Source organism: Daphnia pulicaria, chromosome 6 (genome assembly GCF_021234035.1).
Source record: "Daphnia pulicaria isolate SC F1-1A chromosome 6, SC_F0-13Bv2, whole genome shotgun sequence".
NCBI classification, from domain to species: Eukaryota; Metazoa; Arthropoda; class Branchiopoda; order Diplostraca; family Daphniidae; genus Daphnia; species Daphnia pulicaria.
The window spans coordinates 2,510,623-2,533,811 of NC_060918.1; the positions used below are offsets into that span (position 1 = coordinate 2,510,623).

The window sequence follows — 23,189 nt, forward strand, 5'->3', positions numbered from 1 at the left end:
AAATGTTTTTTAAAATGATTATAATTTCGTTTCAGGATCGAATGATGTCATGTATATTTGGGAGGGTCTGCTTGCATAAGTCATACAAGGCATGACGGCAAAGCCAATCTTTTTAGCACTCGGCAATGTTTAATTTGTTTTTCAAAAAAGGATGAAACAAACAAATAAGGGGGGAAAAAACAAAAATTTAAGGAGTATCAATCTCATGGTAAGTCCGAATCGATCAGGAACAAAAGACAAAAAGGGAAACATTTGATCAGTCAGTTTGTTTCATGAAGGTATATACGAAGAAGTAAATCGTTTGGTTAAGTTGAAAAGCGACGGATACAGAAAAACCATAAAAGAGGATATATAACGAGAAACAGAAAAAGGCAGGTTAAAAAAAAGGTAACTTCACTTCGGTTCATGAATGACATGAAAAACAATGAGGTCCAGCTGCCAAAAGCATTGCACAACACGCACACTCTCTTCGAGGGAGGGGAGAAATGAAACAATTTATCGAGTTTTTGTCGGCGTTAATTCAACAAACAGGAAAAAAAGCTCAACAACATGCACAAATTGATGAGTTATTATCACTGATAATGCCGCCACCCCATCTTACAGCACGCGTTATCCACGGTTGGCTGATAATCATTAATAACCACCCCCCTCACGTACGTCTAGCCCCCAAAAAATTGTTGTTAACAAAGTTATTATTCCATCAAACAAGGTTATGTGTTTTTTTTTTTTTTTTTAAGACAGCCACCAAGGAGCGCAGACTGCGTGAATCTCATTTTTCAGTCCAAAGGCTCAATTCATTTCAATGAATGACTAGCAATTTAACCAACGTTTTGGAAGCGGCCTCTCATGAAAAAAATTTTGACAAAAAAAAATTGACTACTTTTGTTTTAAGTCGAGGTGTTCTTACGCAGAACGGATGGAATCCCATGGACAGAAGAGACTCGATAATAAGAGAGGAGGATAGAAATAAAAGGGAAAAAAAAATTCAAATGTTTACAAACATCCTCCTCTTTAAAACGTGGTGTTTTAGACGGTTTCATAATCATCAGACTTGGGATTCCTTTCGTTGGCGAAGCGTAGCTAGCCGCAAGCCTTTGGCAAGCATTTGAGTTTCCAGGTCTTTGTCCTCTTCACGGTACCTGCAATGGGGAGAGCCAGACAACACAAGAGAAAGAGGTTGCTTCCGGTTAATTGTGTCTCTGACAAGTCTAAATTATCTTCGACTGCTTATTCCTTCAAAAGCGCTTACAGGCAAATGATAAAAGCACACTTCACTATTCTAAATTTAAATTACAAGAAAACAAAATTAACGGACACGAAGATTATTTCAAGGCAATATTGAACGGCGATTTTTAAAAGCTGATCGGACTGTTTCACGGCGTTACGATTACAACTCGATTCTTTGGGGATGGATTTTTCTTTTCTTTTTTGCGCTTGTTTTTATCCAGCAGATAGTTTCTAGTTAGACTAGATTGCATGTCATTTTGGCATCCCAATCAAGCAATTCGGATATTAACTTCACTTGGCTCGTCAGACACATTTGGTGGTTGAAAAGCCCAAAATAGAAAACGATTCAGACGGGACGCAAAATAAAGAATAAGATAATAAGATTTACCGGTAGGATTGACTAAGATTAGAAACAAAACAAAAAAAAAAAAAATTCTCCCGGAGGCCGACTTTAAAACATTGTCAGGTAACGTAGAAAAAAGAAATTTGAGCGCAGGTCGATTTGAAAGAATAAGCATAATAACAGAGAAGGTAAAGCTACTACTACTACTGGGTAAGGAAAACGAAGAGCGGGAAGAACGGCAGTGAAACGAAACCACAACCACTATTAAAGAATTAAATAAGGAAAATAACAGAGAGCGAGGAGAAACAAAAGAATGTGTGAAACAACGGGAGGAGGAAAAAAAAAGAAATGTGCTATCAAAAGAATGAGGGCCAACTGTCGGCCGGAAGTGCCGACAAGATGAAAAACGAGAAGACCGTCAGCCAGAAAAGGATGCCAATCTGCCACCACGCCCATCCGCCGGCTGGATCGGATGAGCAAATTGTTCTCCTCTCCAATTCCATTTCTGGAACGATTTTCTTTCTTTTCTTCCTGGTTTTTTGAGGTGGCTCTTGTGTCTGTTGCTGCGGGTTTGATTCGAGGTCGTTCCGGCTACTTGACCGATCGTCTTTCTTTCCCTTCGTCTTTGGACGCTCGTCCAGATCAGGGTAGACCCCTCGGCGGCCACTTTGTTGCAAATGGTTGTACTCCCACATCCAAACAAGATCGCGCACCACACCGCGGTTCTCAAATTTAACTCCGAGCGTGCCCCAATCGTTCTCCTCTTCGACGGCCTCGACGCGCTTCCGCGCCTTTCTGTCCAGCTCGTCAAAGACTTCGACTTTCTCCCGAAGAATTTCAGAGGTTTTCCTTTGTTTCACGTCTGCAGCCATGCTTTGCCGTTGCTCATAAAAGTATTCGTAATCAGTTCCGTCCGAGCTCAGAGGCCGTTCAAAATCACTGTTGGCTGCCGAGTCGTCGTCATTGCCGGACCAGAACTCGGTTTCACCTTGACTATTAAGGTCCGTCAACTCGATCGTCTGGCTTTCAAATTCCATCGAATCCGGGCGCTTCTCTTCGATGGAACTACCTAAACTGGCCACGTCATCGTCAGACAAGTCTTGGACAAGTTGATCAAATTCTAAAACTTCTTGTTCGTCAATTGCGTTTTCATTCTCGATGGTGGTGGCAACGGCAACGGCAGACCAAAGGTCAATTTCTTCTTGGCTAACCAATTCGTTCAATTCAACAGTTTTCCCCTCAAATTCGACAGACGGACTCCAAGCAATCTTTGCTGGATGCGCCGGTTGTTCGTGCAATTCCGCAGGGGGTTCAATAGGATCTAATACAACTAAATCCGATTCGAGAAAATCGCTTATCGAGCCGGTACAGGGAGAAGAAGTGTCTGAATGGTCATTGATGAACAGGTGCTCAAATTCCTCCTCGATTTCAAGATCGCTGTCTATTGCTTCCGGCTGGCCGTCCCGAATATCCCAGACTTCGGAATCCGAAGCTTTGGGCGCCGGAATCTGGTCCGAGTACGCTTGACATTCCCCATCGGATTCATCTGTGATTTCCTGTTCATCCGCAGAGTCAGGCGCGAAAACATCATCCTCTAGACTACTTTGAGCCAGATCAATCAGGTTCAAAAAGACTGCCCACCTTTGCCGGTCCTCTTCGAGCATGCTGCGCAGCGAGTCTTTCTGCTCCACGATCTCCAGCATCTCGGAAAGAATGGCTCCCTCCTTGTCCACGTCGGCTGGCGATTTCACCGTCTCTGCAAAATGATGGAAATCTTGGCATTAAATTATGAACTCGGTGGTTTGACAAATAGAACTTTAGAATGAAAATAAGAACGTAGAATCGCCATTATGACCACCACAAAAAAGAAATAGCATTTGAAGGTATACAAGGACGAAATTTGTTATCAAGATTTTTTGAAAAAGCCACGCCTCCATGCTCTTTCATGCAATCATCACCGGATGCCAGTGTTTGACTCAATTCAATCCTACCTGGCCCCAATGAGCCATCAGCGATAAAGACGTCGTCTTCCCAGTCTAAAACAAGGATGGGGGTTTAAACAATTGAATTAAGAGCAGTGGCGTGAAGCAGGTGTGAGCACACATGTGTTAAGTGGATCACCCTCGATTAGTCGTTCATGAATAAAATTACTGAATAAGTTAGTTCGTTAAAAAAAAATAATAAAAAACTTTGGAGCTGTTGATTATTAGTTGAATGTGAGGTCATTTCTAAGTGAAAACGTGTGTGAAGGGGTCTACGCTATACCATCCAATGACATGCGATCCTTTAGCTCCATCTGAAGCCGGGCATGTCTATCTTCCAGCTCAAGTTCACGAGCACGAACCATCAGCTCCTGCTCGTACCGACTCAATGCGTTCTTCTCGTGGACTAGCTGGAACCACTCCTGCATCAGGGCAGACTCGTCACGGCCGGACACTCCTTGAAAAAAATATTTAAAAAATAGAAATGAATTCATTCAAACACACACAAAAGAAACTAAATGGCTCAAAATAATCACCTCCTTCTTCACCACGTAAAGTTCTTTCAAGTCTGACGCCTTGGTCCTCCAGTTCCTTTTGCTTCACTTCAATTTCTTCCAGCTGTCGCTGTATAGATTGAGCCATGCGCAGTCTGGCGAAATGATTGCAAATCGAACATGATTAAAATGAGATCCCTTCACCTTCGTTCCGCTATGCACCAAGAAATCGTACCTCTTTAACTCCGTTTGACGCGCTACTTGGCGGGCTTGCTTCGATTGTCGCCTGCTACTCGAAGAGAAAGCTGACCACGCTCCGGTAGGAGTTCCTGCCGAATCGCCGTACTGTTCCAGGCCGAAACTGGTTGTGGGAGTATTGGCTTCACTTCCCGAGGTTGGACTAGCGAGAAGAGACGATGCTCGTGGTTTGACACCATCTTTTACATCTGAAGAAGTGAACAATTGAACATTGTTGGTTAGAAAGGTAAAGTTTATTGAGTTTTGTAGAAAATTCAGTTGATTTTCTTACCGTTGTTGGGCGTGACAGGAGAACTAGCAGCTCGCAGTCGACCTTCTTCGTAGGAGTCATCCAACGCCAATTTATCCTAATGTTTTATTTATATTTTATGAACAGACTTCAAAGATTTTCACGTAGGATTAAAAATACCTTGTTAGATTTGTCCTTCTTTCCCGAAAATTTCGGCAACTGGAACTTGGGTGGGCTGGATTTCTTACTGGGAGAGGAATCAACTTCCTTTGGTTCGTCTTTCTTTTCTTCTTTCTTGGAGCTGCTAAACAGTCCGGTAATCGTCTGGATAATACTGCGTCGACGCTCACGGTCTTTCGATTTCTTCACCTTGACGCCCTGCTGCAAAAGAAAATTATTATTGAAATGACGTTACGGACATTTGATGTGAAAAATGAGACTTGTCTTACATTGTTCGTTGTCGATGGAGAAGACGTCGAAGCAGCAGAATCGGCGTCCAGTTTGGCTTGAGATTCGGCAGGTGAAAGGCCGGCCCACAGGTAACTGGTGGATTTAGATGACCCGACGGATCGTGGGCTTTGTGGTGGACTTGTCGGGCTGGATGAGGACGGGCGGTTGTGTTGTTGTACAAACATGCTGCCGATAACATCTGTCCGCGGACTGGGAGGTTGCAAGACCGGAGCGGCAGGAGAAACAATTTGCGACATTGATTTGGAGTTTTTCAATACGGAATTGAACGGTTGAACGGCCGAGGTAGTGTCCGAGATTCGCGAAGACTCCACCTTGTTGGCTGGAGCAACAGTCGGAGCATGCACCATCATTCTTGGAGGTTTGGCAGGTGGTACATCGACAACTTCAGATGAAATCTGCCCGGCAACATTATTGGGATGAACTGGGAGATTCCACGATTTGTCGGCATCAACGTTCGGTTCTGAGAAACTGCGCGTCCGGGCCGGTAGCATTTGGTTGCTATCCTCGTCGACGCTGGGCTTGCGGCGCAGCTTGTCTTTCAGATTTTCGATATAATCCGGTGGACTCAACCCCAGATCTTGATCAGCTTTGGCATGAGCTTTGGCTCGAGCCTCAATGCGAGCCGAATTTTGGCGATCAAGTTGTCTGTTTGCATCTTGCCATTCTTTGAAATTGGGCGTCTTGAATTCACCAATGTCAGTCGGTCTAATCGACGGTGTCGATACGAACAATTCACGTTTCACAGCCATCAGACCACCTTCGTTGTTTTTATCGGAATCTGGAATTAAAACAAAGACACCGTGAAATTCCCAGCCAACTTAAAATGTTCAGAATGTTTTCTTTTTACCTTTCTTGATGCTGCTCATCGGCGTGACGAATTCGCTGTGAAGCACCGGCGGCACTTCCGCCACGGATCGAAGAGACGAGTGAGGTGTTGCGAAGATGTCTCGACGATCTGGAGTGATGGTGCTCCTCGGCTCCGAATCGGATCGAGAAGCTCGTGAAGATCCAGGGGGCGTCATGGATCCGTAAGATCCTCGACGCTCCCTCGTCTTCTCCGGACTAGTGCGCTGAATGCGACTGAGGACCATATCGCGCACCAAGTCACCCTGTCGTTCACGCTCCTAATTAGTTCACACACGATAAGACACGAGTGGTTCATGCAAAATAAAAGGGCAGATAAAATACCTGAGAAATAGCTTCCTTCTTCCGGACCAAATTCGGTGACGATTCGTATTTCTTCTCCAGCATACGACGTTGAATCTCTTTGTGAACGCGGTCGTCTTTGATGGGTGAAAATAGAGGTGACTGTCGGTCACGCGACATTGCGATCGAGTCTCTAATGCGACTGAACATCAAACTGGGAACTTCCGGTGATTCGGCGGCCTACAAAACGAGCACGTAATTGACACGTGAACAACAACACTTTTTCTTTTTTTAAAGGCTATAAAAAAGTAGCATTACCACGGGAGTGTCTGGTTTTTCTGGCGTGGGAGTTTCCTCGACCAAATTAGTGTAGCCTTTGAAATCCACAACTCGTTCCTCGCTGTCATCGGCATATTCGATGTCGTCTAAATTGGTAGAGCCATTGTTGCCAGAAACGACAGGCTTTGCAGCTGGAGTCTCTGATGGACGAGCTTGTTCTTTGGCTGCCGTTTGTTTGACAGGCTCTGGGTCAATGTTGAGCTCGGCATCCAAATCGCCACCTAAACTGTTATCGGCCCAGTCGGAGAATTCCGTCTCGGTCATTGCAAATTTGGAAGAATCGACCGATTCTTTAGAAAGCGACCGCGCCCAGGTCGTGAGTTTTTCTGGAAGATCAACTTTTTCGCTGGATGGACTCAAGTCGAAATCCTCTTGCATTGCCAATTTCGGGTGATGAGGGGGTGGTCGTGGTGGCGCTTCGTCGGTGGACTCGGGCGACTGTAATTCTTGCACGTCCTGAAGGATTACAACGGCCGGTTCTTCGTCTTCTTCCACGACGACACTGGGCAAAGCAACATACTGGTTGAGCGCTTCGTAAGGTGGTTCGGATGAATCCGCTTCAGAATCCGTGTCGAAATCTGAAGTTGCGTCCCGATTAGATTCCTCCTTGGATTCTTCTGATTCGGTGTCACTGCTAGTGACTTCGCTGGCGATGTTTCCATTTGTTTGGGCGGAGCCGCTGTCGCTCGGCGTGACCGCTACAATTTCAGCGGATTCGATTGCAGCAATCGCTTCAGCTGGGGGTTCACTGTTGGTCGGAGTTGGAGGTTCCTTTTCAAAACACTCCAAATCCTCTGGCGGGATTTCTTTTGGAATACTGAGAACCGGTTCAGCAGGTTCGTTAGTTTTTTCGACGGGTAAAACGTTTGGCACTTGACGTGGCCCTGGTTGGAAAATGTTGGCCGTGTTCTGTAAGAACACCTGTTAAAACAACAAGAAATGTTTAATCAAAGTCAAATCACCACTTTAATAAAATATTTTCGAATTCCAACCTGCATGGGAACGCTGGGCTGAGGGGCCGGATTAAGTTTTTTCTGGGCCTCGGAAATGGTGTCCACAAAGCTCCTCAGCTTACTATCGAGATTGGTGGTCGAAGCAGATTTTTGTGCCAGCGAGCCTGTAGAGCCTCCATAATCCATCATGTACTTTTTCTTGAGTTCCAGCGAGTTCTTAGAGGCCACCATATCGGTAGAAGGCGACCTTTCCAGCTGTTCGTGGCGACGCAAATAGGCCAAGACTCCCGAACGGCCAGGTGCGGTCGCCGAATCAGCATTTCTGCTATCTTCATGGGATAGCGTCCGCTGGAGTGGCCGAGCATTTTCAAGTGATATGTACTGATCAACGTAGATGGGTTTGGGATCTCCCTTCGTGGATCTGGTGGGTGGCATCTGTTCCAATGGTTCGGCTTCCACTTCCGCTACCGGATGACTGTCCAATCCATTACCATTTGCCAGCTGGTCAGTGCTCTTTTTCAACTGCTCAGCCTCTGATTCGTTGACAACGATAGTAGGGATTCCTTGAAGTCCTAAACGTACATCGGCATTGCTGTTTTGATCAAATTCAGAATCAGTTTCAATTTCCGTAGCAGAATCTCGGCCGTCTTCTTCATCCTCTTCATCTTCTTCGTCTTCATCATCTTCGTCTTCCTCCTCTTCGCCATTCTCATATTCGCTCTCCTCTTCATACTCTCCTTCATCGTCCTCCTCTTCGTCTTCCAATTCCAACTCCTCATCGGAACCCATCTGTAAAACCAAACAAATCAGTTATATAATAACTGATAATGATGCAAACTCAAAGGTTTATACCTCTGTATCGGAACTGGTTGCTTCTTCACTGGATTTCTTGTGGATGGGTTCGGATGCAAGTGGGAAGGCCGGGACATCAATCCGGACGTTGTTTTCTTCTTCGTCTAAGCTCAACCAATTGTCAATATTTTTTCGATGCATATAACTTCTAAATCAAAACGTACTTTCAGGAATGCTTTCGTGAAGCGGTTCTTGACATTCCTGTGGATTGCGATCGGACGCTTCGGTCGAATAGCGTTTCTTCCACGATTCGGCAAGTCTTCGAGTTTCGTCTGCAGTCAAAGGCCTGTCAAATTCCATCAGATTTTCGTTGGAAACTTCTTCTCCTCCTTCCTCGTCGTCTTCGTCATCGTCGGAACTAGAAACAGGATCACTCAGATTTATAACCACACCAAAATTTAATGGAGTACAAGATGGAATGTACCTTGAATCGTCCAAAGAAGAGGCTTCATCTTCCGTACCAGAATGGACGGAATTGCCGAAATTGTGGTCAGTCCATTCGTCTTCGTCGATTTCGCTCAGTTGATCTTCTTTGGCCGTCTCGTCGGCGATGGAATTTTCAAATTCCACTCTTTCCGGAGTGCCATCTCGCCGGAAGTCGAGATCGGCAGCCTGGACAGCAGCCTGGACTAGAGGGCTCTTGATCGGCTCAAACACGATTGGCTTATCCGCACTACTAAAAAATTTAATTTTTTAAATATTACTACGGTTTCTATCAAATAAATAAGACGGAAATTTAGTTACATGTTGAGAAGTTGATTGTTTGGTTGGGCAGCAACGGGCTGGGCAATTCTTCGTTCAATTTGGCCGTCAACGCAAGTTTCGCCGTTACGGCCCGTCAAAATTTTGTTGCGCATGTAGTACAACATGGACACGTGCGGCATACAGAAAAAGACGCCACCGAGGAGGTCGTCGCGGACGAAAGCGTAGCCTCCGAGTCGCAACGTCGAAGCGCAGTACTCGCAACGGAAGCAGCCGCGATGGAAGAATCGACCTTCGGCGCTCATGCGTTCCATCAGGTAGACGCGTTTGCTGCAGAAATGGCACGTCTCCGAGCCTCCTTGCTGAGGAAGATTGAGCACCGGCTTGGGTCTGAAAGATTCCGCCTGATCATTCACACTGGACACTTCCGGCACCTTTTTGGACAGCTGCTGAGCCATGGCGGAAACCTTATTGCTGCCTCGATGGCCCGTATCCAGCACACTGCCTTCTTTGAGCTTCCTCTCCAGCTGCTTCATACCGCGTTCCAGGTTGACGTACTTTTCGTTGATGGCTTCTGCGGGTAAACCGTGAATCCGGCGATTGATCGCTTCGAACTAAAATTTAAAAAAAGGAAAAAAGACAAATATGACGACACGGGACCAGATGTCACAAAATTAAAAATCGGGATACCTTATCAGTGAACGCGTCCCTGTTCCATTTGGGAACTTTGTTATCGTGCATGTGCGGATCTTTCACCCCACCAGGTGTCTGGTTCTCTTCAATCTTCTTCTCCAAAGCAGAAAGTTGCCAGTCGCTCCTATCCAATTTTCCTACGAAATAAATCATGAAATAAGTTAAGAAAATGGCAATTCATCTTCGAGCTCGAGGACAACAAGATAAGAAAACTAAAAACAAACAACAAGTCATTTTTGTGTTACCTATGGCTCGGATTAGATCTTTGGGTTTCTTGTCAGTTGGGCGATTGCCTCTCAGCTTGGCTTCCAAATCACGGACTTTATTACTCAGCGATTCGCTACCTTCTGCACCGCTACCACGGCCGGGCTTGGCATTGCGGTCCTGTAAAACAGAGAAACCAGTGAAAAATTAAGAAACAAGACAATCGATCAAACGGAAACACGGCGACGTCAAACTTTGGCGAACATTTTCCAGCGCAAAACAAATGAACGTACACAAGACACAAAAAAGAAAACACCGTGCGCCACTCTCTCGAGTTAGTATTCAAACTGGGCATGCTCGCCATGGGAGGTAAGGGAGTTAGATATTTTCAATCCGGCAGATTGAATATGGATGAGTTAGATGCATGTCTAGAAATTCGGGGCTAGCTATAGTTGGTTCCCGACAACAATACAACAACTGCCAATCACGTGGAGCCGGAGGGGGTTTGTGTGTTACGAAAGTGGGAGAAAAAGGATTGTACAGCAAACGCGTCGACTGCTGGCTTGCTTCAACTTGTGCGTCATGCTTTCTATTCAAAAAATGAAAATGTGGATAGCATGTTGTGGATGCACAAAGGCACAGATATTGCCTTGGAGGCTTACGGTGGGGTTGAAACCGGACAACATCTTCTCCAGTCGGCACCTCTTATCCTCGAAATCTGACTCGAGTCGGTAAATGAATAGGGAAATATCCTGGAGGTCGCGATCAGCCTTCATCTGTCTTTCCGTGGCCTTGCTGGATCCGCCCGGCTCGTCGTCCGGATCGCCACCGGCTTGCAACATCTGCATACTTCTATCGAATCGGAGGCGCAGGAAAGCTGCCGCCCGTTGCTTTCGGTCCAACCGGTTTGCGGCTATCTCTTGCTGGACTTGACCGCGTTCCTGAACCCCCAACGCACGTTTAACAACATGTGAGGAGGATACAATTTTCGCACCAAATTTGGGCACGCAGCCAAACCGGGAAAAATATGAGCTCGCAGGCCCGTTTGGGATTTTGTTTGTTGGATGTACTACCATTGTTCGGTTCACTGTGTATATAATATAACCAGAATGGGAAAGAAACAAAAGCCCGCCAGTGGGGGGGGGCGAGTATCAGCACTTACCGCGGTGTTGTGTAAGGAACGGTCGGTACTGCGACGCTTGCGGGCTTTGCGCAAAGACATGTCGGCCTTGTTGCGGTCACCTCCGGTCCGGTTGAGTGTGCTGCTGGGCGCCTCTGCCGTCGCTACGCGTTCCAACGTTTTCCGCTTGCTGGACGTCGACGTTCGCGTTGTGACTTTGCTCTGAGCTGCGGCGCGTTGGTATTGGCCGGCAGAACAAATGGCAGTTGGCCGTTTCAGAGAAGTTGCTCCCAAAATGTCCTCCTCAGACTCGGTCAGTTCCTGCGAAAAGAAAAAGTTGTTGATGTTGTTGCGTGATTCATAGCAAAAACTACTGACCCTTTTAGGTTGTTTGACGCAAGGAATTTCCCCACGGAACAATTCGTGAACTTGTGTCAGATAGGACAGCATGGACAATTTGTCAGGGACGGCCAACTGAGCCATTTCGTAACCGGTGGTCACCTAAAAGAAAAAGAGAAATCGAGTGCGTTAATGCCGATTCCCGGTCAATAGTTCGATTAAAGGTATTTACAGGAAGAACGCCAAGTTCTTCAAGGATGTCGAAAGCCAGTTGGTTATTAACGGCCACATTCGCTGGATCAAGTGAGGCGAAATCCAGTAGATCGGGGCGATATCGATGGATAATAGCACAGAGGGCAAGGCCGTCTTGAAATGAATTCGTCATATCCGTGATGGTGATATCGTAGAGTGCAATCTGCTTCTTGAGCCACACCAATAACGTATCTGGGTGAATGAAAGAGTCGGCTGCAAAAAGAAACAAATCAAAAATGAACAACAATGTCTAATCCCAACAACGTTAATTCACTTTTCTTAATCTTACGTCGTTTAGTTCTTTTCCGAGTTCCCTCCTCGACGGGAGCTTTGACAGGTCTGGCCAGCTCGGCCAAGTTATCCGTGTCGTAGAGTGATTTGACCTGGATATCGAGACAGGTTCGTATGTTGAGATTGGGGTAGCGTGTTTGAGGCTCGACGGTGTAGGCACTGTAATCTTTGTTCAGGTTCTCGGGCGTTGTTTGAGCCAGCAGGCGGTAAATGGACTCTCGCTCGGCGAGGACCTCCAGCGGAGTCATCCGACCACTCGACCAAGAGTGGATGGCCCAGCAGGCGTCGAAAGAGCTCAGCCAGCCACGCGCACATCCCGAGCCTGTCGGCCAGAACGGCTCCAGTAAACTGTCACCCACCAGGCACATGAGCATTTTGTGGCCGTGTCTTTCTAGCACCCTTGAAGCGTTCTCGGCCGCAAACATGGAAGTGAAGTCAAACATGGCCACATCCGGCTGGCCGTAATGATTGACGGCAAAGTCCAAGTGTGGCAGCTGATAATTGGTGGAGAAATCGGCCGCTTGACGAGCATAGTCCATCAGGGCCTCTTTATTAACATTCTCGATCGACAATAGCTTCACCGTGTCCGGGAAGTCCTAATAGATAACAAGTATAGACGTCAATGATTTTCAAGGATGGAATTCCAAGATTGGAATAGCTGCCAAATGTTATATACCTGAATAATGACCCCTTTGCTGAGCAGCGACTGCTTTTTGGCCGTCATGACAAAGTAATGGGTTTCGTCTTTGTAGTAGACGATGTTTTCCAGGTCGATGCCAGTGACGGCGTTGAGTTCTTTGAAGAACTTTTGATTGAAAATGAAAGCCACGCCCGAAATTTCTTCGACGCGTGCCTCGGCTTCCGATTTCTTGTTAACCAAATTGGCCGTAATGGCAATGGCCAGTCGTCCACGGAATTCCTTGCGTTTGAACCCTGAAAGAAATTTTTAAAAATTCGTTCGTCAGAAATGAAATTTAGGACAAGGCTAAGTGTTTCCAATAATACCGTCCAATGTGTTTCTCTTGCCATCAGCACCAATGAGCACGTCAAATTCATATTGCGAGACTGGATGATCCGCCGGGCTAATTTTAGCCTTCCAACCTATTTCTGTTGACGAAACAAAACACACACAAACATAAAAATCCAGACTGACGTCTCATAACATTTCTGAGACGCAAAAAGCTGCTGCTGCTGCTACTTACTGATCGACTGATCTTCTGGCGGCTCAGCGAGTCCTTCAAACGTCACGTTCTCGTGAATTTCAACTCCCAGAAGTAGAGCGACTTTAAGTAGAATGCACTGCAGCTGGCGGATACCTAAATAATGGATTTATCACACAAAAAAAAAGAAGGGGGGACTAGTGATGACGCAATGGAAAAAAACTAGGAACAAGTCCAATTTAATTACTGATGTGATCGATAGATCCGGCGCAGAACTTGCCAAAAAACTTCTTAGCACCGAGCGCCCTCAGATCGTGAATAACGAACGGCCAGAGATGCAGGACGTTGTTGCGAGAGAACCGGTCTCTTTTTTCCACCACAACAACTTTGGCGCCGAGCAGCTGGGCTTCTATAGCCGTCCGTAAACCGCACGGTCCGCCACCGATGATCAGCACCTACACAAGGAAGAAAAAAATGACATCAGTCGTCGTCCGCGTGACTCATCCCCCCGAATCGTGATGAAAGACATGAGCCAGCAGGCAACAACATCTTGATGTAAACAAGGCCGCCGCCGCCGCCGTCCAGTCACCTCTTATCAGACTGGCCTGGTTGCGAAAAATAGCTCAGGCGATTGATTCTGGCAAAGGTTACAAACTACACAACTGCAATTCCATCTGTGTGTGTGTGTGTGTGTAAAAACAGAAAATCTCGCGCTGGGGTTACGCCGTTTCAAAGCAGCGAAAAGCCTCCCAACTGTTGAAGACACTCGGGGGAGTCCCGACAAAAAAACCAAAGTGGAACGGAAAGAGGCTGCTGGCCAAACAACGAAAATAGATCCTTGTTTTTTAAGATCGAGGGGTGCATACGCACACGCGTGTAAAATAAAATAAAAATCCTGGCTCGACTTGAAAGAAAAAAGGGAATCTGTTTTTTACTCCCGAAGGGGGAAATTATTCATCCGAGAGAATCGCCCTTGAAGATTAACTTTTTTAAGTCGTTTTTTTCTTTTGGTACGTGACGGAATTATGAGAGCACAATGAACGTCTGTTGGGAAGACGAGATATCCAAAGACACTCGCTCCATATAGGGAACCTCCTTGGAGGACATGTCGCTGAGCTGATAAGGAGCGCTCCAAATGGCACGCCACCAAAACCCGATATTATACAAAAGGAGAAAAACCGTCTTTTATATATTATTATTATTTTTCAAATCGTGTTTACCCGTGTGTTTGAACAAGGCCTTCCTCGATTGTAGCACCGATGAGCTGCCCGTTTGTCGAATTTACTCCATAGCGCCTGGGCTTTCCACGAGCGTAACTTTGCCTGTCGGGGAAATGAATCAAAGAAAAAATAATAAACAACAAGCTATTAAAAAAGAGTCAACACTCCATCATCGGTGACACGACGACGACGACCAAAAGAAGCAAATGGACTTTCTTGTCCAAATGGGAATTTAAAAAGCGTCACCGAAACTATGTTATGATAACTGACCTTGAGTTTGGGATAGAAAAGAGGGAAGTAAGTGGGTTTTAGCCGGAGCAAATCACACAGCTGCCGGTACAGGCTCAGAATCGATTTGAACGTGACAGCGTTGCAGAACTTGTCGAAGACATCCGAGGCCAGTGCCGAATCAGGAGAGGTCACTCTAGCGACACCACCACCACCGCTGCTGCTGGCGTACATTTTTGTTGTTTGCAACGGCCTTGTTTTTTTCTTTTTCGGCGTTAATTATCCTCCGCCGAATGTGGCTTCATCCTCTTTCTTCTCTCGGCTGCAAAAGAAGAAAACCAATAGATTCGTGAATAATAATGAGCAACTCACGATCCCGGACAGCCTCTTAGTCACAAATGTGCCTAGGCGGGCGAGCGCGGGTTACACAACGGGATAATCGTTTCTTTTTTTCCCAAGTTTTTCAAGCTTCATCGATGCCCGGAGGGAAGATTTCTGACCTTATATGGGTGCGTTCAGAATATATGTCGAACGACACACCTGACTGTTACTAATCTTTTCCCAACAATCTCTCTCATTGGCCAAGAAGTTTCAAAAACATTTTCTAGTGTGGCTCCCAAGATTGGGTTCAATCTTTTCTTTTTTGATAAGAGATAAATGTCAACTTGCATGCACAGGCTTTTTATTCTTCGTATATTTTGTGTGTGTTGTGTTCTTTTTTAACGGCTCGACACACACACACAAAAAGACTAGCAGAAGACGGATCGCCCTTCCTCATCCAATGCAACACTACATTTAACGTTTCCGACTAAAAAAGGCCGAAGGGATGAACCATCATTTACGTTTTTTTGTGATGATATGACTGATGAAACTTGATGTCTTCTATCATGTTTCCAATCTCACAAACATGGCTTTATCTACAGAGGAATTTCAGAGTTAATTTTACCTTTAGTCCACTGACAGCACCACCACACACAACACACAGAAGGTCTTGGACAAAGAAGATGTCGTGAACACACACATACACCAAATGGACAGGAACTTCGGACCAAAAGTGTATCTTCGTCTCACAAATAATAAAAAAAAAAGTTTCACGATCGCGTAGGGCGTTCACGTTCGTTGCACGAGCCGACCACAACTAACGAAAAATTCTCACACAAGCAGAAGGGCGAGGAACTCCTTTTCTCCTGAATTAAAATTTCGTGCGACTCTCATGCCACCTATCCGCAAAAGCAACAACTAATTTTGTCACGTAGTTTTTTTATTTTCTTGTGCAATTTGGGAAATTTGGGGGGAAAATAACCAACATTCTACATTTGCTTATCGCATTTTGCTCACATCCGTAATGCTATACTATTGATTCACTTGTAGGATATCAGCCAAAATTCATAACCACATGACTGACATTTACATACTTTCACAATGTACAGGATCTTTTTAATCACCACTCAAAGTAATTTCCGGGAAAAAAATACAAGACAATTCAACCGCAAATTTCCCTCATGAACCGTGAAAAACCCCAAAATCCGTATTTCAATTCTCATCGTTGAATGTGTGTCTTCAAACGACCGGGATAATTCGGTTGTTTGCAATTCTATTCAAAAGGCGAATATAACGATAAAGGTATAATCTCTCTGTCGTTCCATTTTTCAGGTTCTTAATACAATGAAAAGCCACTCTAGGCATTTTTTACTTAAAGAAATTGGTTTGTTTTGTAAGGCCATCAAGATTAGAGATTACGAATTGCGGTCAACGAAACTTGATCCTCAATTCCTTCTCCTCGAGAAGTAGTTTGTATATTTTGTCTAATTGCTATACATAAATAAATGGAAACATATTAAAACTCGAAATGAAAACATTAAAAATAAAACTAGGAATTAACGATGGCAGCCGGAGACGTCGAGATAATGATAGAAGTATAATCCGGAATGTTTGATTACCTTTATCAGATGAAGGAGAAATTATATTTCAACCGCACAAAATGAATCATCACCTGGTCATCTCATGACTCATGACAGTTTTGTGATTGAATACGTATCTTCTAGTCAAGATTAGATTGCCTGGAGTTCCCTTTTTTAAAAGTCTTATTTTTTAAGCCCGCATTGAAAATAGATCCCCAATAAAACATAATAAACGGAATAAAACATTTCCGCCCTTCCGGGTAAAAGTATAAATGGGTCTGCCGCGACACCCGGCCAGCCCGGCTAACGGTTCCGAAAAGGGAGGAGCAATTGTTTACGGCAACGCTGTAATAAGTAATACAAGCAATTTTTTTGACACTTGAGACTCATAGATTGTACAAAAGTGAAAAATTTCTCGATGGCGTCTATCGTATTAAAAAGTTTGTCTATATTTCTGGGGTTGTTTTTTATTTTTGTAGGGATTATGAAGATTACTCCTAACATTAGCAAAGAACTTCACAAGGACCTGGTGAGTTAAAGATATGGCTTTCTTCTTCTCGACTGCCGCTGTTTAATCAAAACGACTTACTTTCAGAGACAAGAATACGTCAAATATGCTAAAATCATACCACTAGCCCGTTGGTTCAACGTCAAGATACCTTCAAAATGGTATCGTCGCATTGTAGGTGGCCTTGAAATTGTTTGTGGCATTGCTCTTACTTTCATTCCTCATAGTAAGTCAGTTCTCTATTACATCAAGTAGGCCAATATGATTTAATTATATTTTTTCTCATCAGGGCGTACCAAGCAGGTCGCCAATTGGATTTTGCTCTCTCTGATGATTGGAGCAATTTCTTTGCACTGGGCTGTTGATGACAAGCTTGAACGGTCAGCTCCAGCATTAGTCTTTTTCTTTATGTTGACTTGCCGCCTGGTGGTGGAGTGGCAGATTCAGCGCCAGGACAAAGCAGAAGCTGCAAAAGCAGCAGCAGCAGCACTCAAACCGCCTAGTACGGGACCCACACCATCAAACATCCCTGCCAAACTGGCAAAGAGTGAATAGTCTCAATTTTGAAGCCAAAAAACAAATATTCTCTTTGAACTAAGTCAGTTTTTTTGTAGCAGTATTGTGAATGTCTTGACAGTCTAGTGGTACTTAATAGCTTAAGTTTTAATTTAAATAACTTATTTTCCGTCTCACGAGTAGTTGATACAGTAGGATATCTTCAAAACGAATGATCTCGCACGCTCGATCCATAAAACAGTTGTCTTGATGCACATTTTTCGTAATAAAATTTTGTTCATGGAAAATTGTAGAGTTACGACCTTTAAATTAAGTTAAAATGCTCTTCTTCGTCAACTGGATCCAATTTTGGGATTCCTGCCATAACATGATCCTCGATTTCTGCGTGATTGGATCCTCGAAGAATCTTGAAAAATCCTCCATTTCCCCAACGCTTGCTCCATGGATTGGCCGCTAACCAATAAGGAGTTCCACCTTCGATTCCCCAGCCGAAAATCTTGACAGCGTGGTATTCCAATCCTTGCCCATGTACATGCCGGTAAACACCTACCGGTAAACAAATTTACTCAAACAATTCCATTTGCGGAAGAGTTTAATATAATTATACCAACCGGATTTGTAATGTAGAAAATCTTCGTAAATCCTTAAATTGGCTTGAACAGGCCCATTCTCCATGATTTCTAGTTGAATGGCCCGAACGTCGTTAGCTATTCTGTAAACGCTCTCCCCTGATTCAGGTTAAATTAAAATTCCTTGATCTCACATAAACGAATTGCAAACATTTAGAGTTACCGTAATAGAGGTCTTGTTTGTAACTTTTATTGTACGATGTTCTACAAGTCTCCCGGCATTCGAGTAGCGTGTTGTCAGTTTTTGGACATTTATTTTTAATCGATCCTTTTGTTCTAGGTTGGTAACAAGGAAAGAATTGATACTTTTGACAACCCTTTGTCGAGAAATGAAATTCAATCAATCCCAGAATTTTTAAATTTAAAATTAAAAAAAAAACTTGTTGATATTTACGTAATCTGAAGAGTATGATCCCCCTGTTACGATGCCATGTTTCTTCCTATCAAAAAGGATAGAAAAAAATAATATTTCATATTCACTATAAACCAACCTTATTAAAAATGAACTGACCAGTGCATCCACGCCCCTCCAGGAAAACCGCCTTTACATCCTTTTCCGCACAATTTGCAGCAGCTCAATAAATTGCCAGCGGAAAGGCGTACAATATGTCGACTTCCAGAGTGGATGCAAATTCGGTCGCTCATAACGTCAGTCGGCGCCACAGCCTTTTGAAAATGCAAAAATGTTTAATTCTGCAGTCTGAACGCGTGATTGAGATGCGCAATACCCAACAGGAAGCGCAAGATCCTTGCTCGAAGATCTCCCCGATTGTAGGGCAGTTGGGCCAGCGAAGACGGGCGTCAAACTCGGCCGGGATCGACGATGAGTAAAATCCCGATGGCGATGATAACGATCTCCGTTCGTTCACCTGACGTCGTTTCACTGACATAAAATAGCGCCATGGATCGTAAGCTCGGGCTCCCATTAAGGAACGAAACGGGGCCAGTAACTTGTCCGTCCATTTCTTACCGGGGATACTCTTGCCCGATCGCGGTGAATACAACAACATCTCGTTTGTGGACCAACTTGATGTAGTGTTAACTGTATCAAAACTTTGATCGCTCATCACTAAAACGAGCAATAAACAAAGTACCACTACAACAGTGACGGGAAAAGAGCAAGTCCGAGATTCAATTTTACAAGTCTTCATGATTGATTTACTCGTACAAGACTGATGACAGTAGACTGGACCTTATAACGTTTGTGGGTCGGAAAGAGGCGGTGCCCGTTTTTCCAAGTGATTAACCCATTACAAAAGGTATCAAAGGACAAATTGCGTGTTTATTGTGCCAATAGAATAGTTTGTTTGTTTTCGGGAAGGCGTGATAAAAGACGATCTTTTATGATTCTTATTGACTTTACATGATGAGTTAGAACTATAATTATTTGATGATTGTGTTTGGTAAAAATATTTGGTAGACTAGTCTATTCTGCTTCTGCAGCTGAACCGGGTCGTTCATCTTTTCTATTCCCTTCGTTTATGTGCACAATTGAGACAAGTTTCCTGTATACTGGACTCTCACGCGTTGACTGGGCATCGACAAATCTTCTCACGTTCGCTCCTCCTTTCATTATTATTCGAAAAAAAAACAGATTTTCCACGGTCCGTTTTCTTTAATCTCTGCACGCGTTCTATCCGTGGTATAACTGTTTACATGTGACATCAGCAGAGGAAGCTTTTTGTTTGTTCACGAGAAGCACATCAGGTTTCTTCCGGGTCCCGACATGTCAACCGCAGTGATCAGAAATTTTGTTCTTCAAATTTAATTAGTAAATCCGGGTGTATGTAGGGTAAATTCGTAATCGGGTCGATTTATTCAAATTTGCGTTCATTTTGCTTCATCCGCACATGATGCCTCAAGGGTCGATTTTACGCGATCCGATGACTCGGTCATTTTCTTTGTCAAATTAAATCATCGTAGTAATAATACTCTAATATGCATTCAAACCAATTTTTAACACATTTGAATACGTCTATTCAAATTATTGGAAAGTAACCTCATTTTTGTTTCTTTTAGCGGCGTACGTCAAAGTCCAAGAATAAAAAAGCAAGTACAAATGGGACTTGAAGATTCCCGGAGGATATTAGTCTTTCTTAACTGATCTATTTCAACTACTAAAAAAAGTGATAGTAGATCGTCGTCGTCGTGACGTTAAATAATCGTCGATGAAGAAAATGGAAAATTTTTGTTAAAAGTACAGAAAATGTGTTATCACAATTTCAGAAATAATTTTTTAAGCGGAATTAAGTACATTTGTAATTAAAGTGTAAATTTAACAGCATGTCGTTATGACGTTATCTCGTTAACTTATCATTTCCTCTTAGTTATTTTAATTATTTTTAGCAGTATTTAATTAAGTACAGCAGTATCGCGCAGTATGGTACATATGATAAATATACGTTGTTAAATTGTTCAACTTTCGCTAGTTCCACGAAATAAGAAAACCCCAAAATTTCTATAGGCCTAATATACGTTTGAAAAACGCTTCTACTCACAGGTAAGCTGCATCAGGTATATAAAGGCTTGTACTTGAAAATTTTCAATCAGTTGACCTCTGGTTAAATATCTAACTATCTCTTACTTTTTCGTCCAAGTTGCATTGAAAATGATGTTCAAAATTGTCTTGTCGATTGGTTTACTAGCATGTTATTCTATAGCCAAAAGCGTCGACCTGCCTAGCGACGACCAAGTAGATCCGAAGGATGTCGAGGACCCGGAAGTACCCGATTTGAGCGAAGTTATCCGCGAAGTAGAAAACATCCAAGAGACATTCCTCCGAAAATTGTCGGAAGAGATGCAGAAAATCGACAGCAAGCTGCAGAAAATCAGAGTTCGACATGAAGAAGAATTGAAACATTTCGAGAAAGAGCCCACTGCAGAAAAAGAAGGTGAAAGGAAGATGCCAGAAGAAGAAGAAGATTCCAAGATGCCGAAGAGCGAAGAAGATTTAAATCAAGAAGGTGAACCAAAGTTAACTGAAGAACAACAAACGCCAGAGAAAAAGGAAAATTTGCCAAAAGAAACTACTATTCAAGTTAAAGAACCGGAAAACGTCATTATAGAAGTTCGCGTGCCGGGGCTTCCGGAATCGACCAAGCCGGAAGAGAAAGCGCCAGTTGAAGAACATCCGGAATTGGGCGTCAAAGAATTGGAAGAAGAACGTTCAACCACACAGAAATCGTTGGAGAAAGTTATTGAAGAAATTAAAGAAAAATTAGAACAGCCGGAAGATGACAAGCTGCCAAAGATGGAATCCGGAGAAGAAAAAGGAGAACAGGAATCTGAAGAAACACCTGTCAAAGAGGAGAAGAAAATGAACGTTTCCTCATCCGAAAGCAGCGAATCTTCTGAGGAAGCATCCGATTTGATTACAGCTCCTAGTGGGTCCAGTATTATCATCAGCGTTCCAGCCGAATATCAAGAGGAGGGAAATGTTAATATTGAAGTCATTCCACGTGAAGGCCAAGAATTCCTCAATCCTCAGCCTGAAGATCTTCGACTTGCAGAGGGACAAGCACCTAGCACAGAAGCCTCAAGTACAGAATCTATTACCACAGAAGCTCCTAGCACAGAAGTTTCTACCACAGAAGCCCCTAGCACAGAAGCTCCTAGCACAGAAGTTTCTACCACAGAAGCCCCTAGCACAGAAGCTCCTAGCACAGAAGTCCCTACCACAGAAGTTCCTACAAGAGTTCCTACCACAGAAGTTACCAAAGAAGCCGCTGCTGAACTCCCGACACAACCTCAAATGACAACGGAAGTTCCTGTCCAGCCGGAAACCACTGCAGCACAAGTTCCTAGAGAAGAATTCACAACAGAAACTACTACAGCAACAGAGACCACAACTATAAAAGAAAAAGAATCCTCGACCGAAGGATCGAAATTGCTTCCTCCTGGTAACACCATTATTATTACTCTTTCAACTGATCAATCACAACCTGAGCAAAAGGAGATTGTCATCGATATTGAAATTCCGAAACAACCCTGTTTAGATGAAAAATCGAGCATCAAACCGACGGAAGAACAAACCCCTGAGCCCACTACCAGCCGTCCGGCGAAAACGACACGCCGACCAACTGAAGGAAAGAAACGGCCCTCTGGAAAACGTTGTCCGATTGGTTATCAGTTCAACATCTACACACTCGAATGCACCATCCAGCCGAACTACGCTTCCAACTACGCTACTGGATTTGGAACTTATTATTGGTCCATGTCCCAGTCGCCAAGTTCATTGACTCCAAATAATCCTTTTAAGAATCTTTTTGGCTTGCGTAAATGAATGTCATGATTAGCGAAGTTGATGTATAGTTTTTGAAACTTGTTAATGGAATACAAACGGGCAAATTGCCATTCAAACAATATTTTTTGACTCGAATTTCTTGCTTTTCTCCGGTGTCAATTCGCCATAAAAATGAAAATGAAACCCACGAAAAATCGATATAAAAACAATACAGTCTAGTTTTTTTTTTTTAAATTTAAACTGAAATATTAAGCTTTAATTCTGGGAGACGTGCTTTTTATCTATGAAGCCAATGCATTAGTCGAAGAAAGCTGAAGGGAAATGGTGGCCTGCGTCGAGGTGCCATAATATCACTAACAGTAAATAAGATATGCGACGATGTAAATTAAGCGGAAAAGGTAGTAGGCTACGTACTACTTCTTCGTTAATAAATTTACGAATCTGTCTGTAGAGAACTCTATTGTCGATACATTTCTGTTACCTTTCGATTGCTAATGAATCGCAAGAAATGCGAACTTAATAAATCTAATAGTTTAAGAATTTTGAAAAATCTACTAATTCAACTTCATTAAATTTTATCATACGAAACGAATGGACGTTTCATCCATTCGGGATGGATGAAACGTTTTTTGTGGTATTGATGCATCTCAAGGAATTTGCAACCGATTCATTGTCTGAAATTGGAGGTGAGAACGACTGATCTTTTTTACTTCTGGCGATTTTTTCACCTACTTTCGCTATTTCGACGAAGAACGAAGAGAAAACTCGACGATCATCGTCGTTGGAAAAATGAGCTATTAACGACAAGTAAATCCTCGTATAAATACCAGTAGTTTTCGAGGTTATCTATCAGTTGGCTCAGTGAAGCTGGACTGTTGGCTAAAAATTT

The 23,189-nt window shown here is 43.7% G+C and overlaps 4 protein-coding genes across 11 annotated transcripts; 2 read left to right on the plus strand and 2 right to left on the minus strand.

Annotated features, from left to right (window-relative positions):
• Nucleotides 1-137: 137 nt before the first annotated feature.
• LOC124342234 (protein-methionine sulfoxide oxidase mical3a-like) lies at nt 138-15,661 on the minus strand. Of its 8 annotated transcripts, none has more exons than XM_046795203.1 (31): nt 15,450-15,661; nt 14,546-14,825; nt 14,276-14,377; nt 13,303-13,510; nt 13,098-13,211; nt 12,901-13,002; nt 12,572-12,828; nt 11,894-12,491; nt 11,585-11,817; nt 11,392-11,514; nt 11,056-11,334; nt 10,556-10,834; nt 9,935-10,073; nt 9,687-9,826; nt 9,039-9,610; nt 8,719-8,967; nt 8,459-8,652; nt 8,295-8,398; nt 7,482-8,231; nt 6,469-7,410; nt 6,193-6,390; nt 5,852-6,128; nt 4,983-5,782; nt 4,714-4,914; nt 4,576-4,651; nt 4,282-4,492; nt 4,089-4,201; nt 3,836-4,009; nt 3,562-3,606; nt 3,212-3,326; nt 138-1,139 (listed from the first exon to the last, which is right to left on the minus strand). In XM_046795203.1, exons 2-31 carry the CDS (start codon nt 14,735-14,737, stop codon nt 1,046-1,048), a joined length of 7,881 nt encoding a protein of 2,626 aa, XP_046651159.1. In that variant the 5' UTR covers nt 14,738-14,825; nt 15,450-15,661; the 3' UTR covers nt 138-1,045. The 8 variants fall into 8 exon arrangements, with proteins under 8 accessions (XP_046651159.1, XP_046651160.1, XP_046651158.1 ...); XM_046795204.1 differs by having other exon boundaries at nt 5,852-6,113; nt 8,719-8,970; XM_046795202.1 differs by having other exon boundaries at nt 4,714-4,911; nt 8,719-8,970.
• Nucleotides 15,662-16,747: 1,086 nt separating this feature from the next.
• On the plus strand, nt 16,748-17,715 carry LOC124341999 (novel acetylcholine receptor chaperone-like). Its single transcript, XM_046794954.1, has 3 exons — nt 16,748-16,933; nt 17,000-17,138; nt 17,202-17,715. Exons 1-3 carry the CDS (start codon nt 16,823-16,825, stop codon nt 17,465-17,467), a joined length of 516 nt encoding a protein of 171 aa, XP_046650910.1. The 5' UTR covers nt 16,748-16,822; the 3' UTR covers nt 17,468-17,715.
• LOC124341998 (cathepsin B-like) lies at nt 17,658-19,310 on the minus strand. Its single transcript, XM_046794952.1, has 6 exons — nt 18,786-19,310; nt 18,569-18,723; nt 18,452-18,497; nt 18,221-18,374; nt 18,040-18,156; nt 17,658-17,974 (listed from the first exon to the last, which is right to left on the minus strand). The coding sequence occupies exons 1-6, from the start codon at nt 19,206-19,208 to the stop codon at nt 17,733-17,735; spliced, it is 1,137 nt and encodes a 378-aa protein (XP_046650908.1). The 5' UTR covers nt 19,209-19,310; the 3' UTR covers nt 17,658-17,732.
• Nucleotides 19,311-20,240: 930 nt separating this feature from the next.
• LOC124341997 (sterile alpha motif domain-containing protein 15-like) lies at nt 20,241-22,416 on the plus strand. Its single transcript, XM_046794951.1, has 2 exons — nt 20,241-21,956; nt 22,053-22,416. Exons 1-2 carry the CDS (start codon nt 20,666-20,668, stop codon nt 22,337-22,339), a joined length of 1,578 nt encoding a protein of 525 aa, XP_046650907.1. The 5' UTR covers nt 20,241-20,665; the 3' UTR covers nt 22,340-22,416.
• The last annotated feature ends 773 nt before the right edge of the window (nt 22,417-23,189 follow it).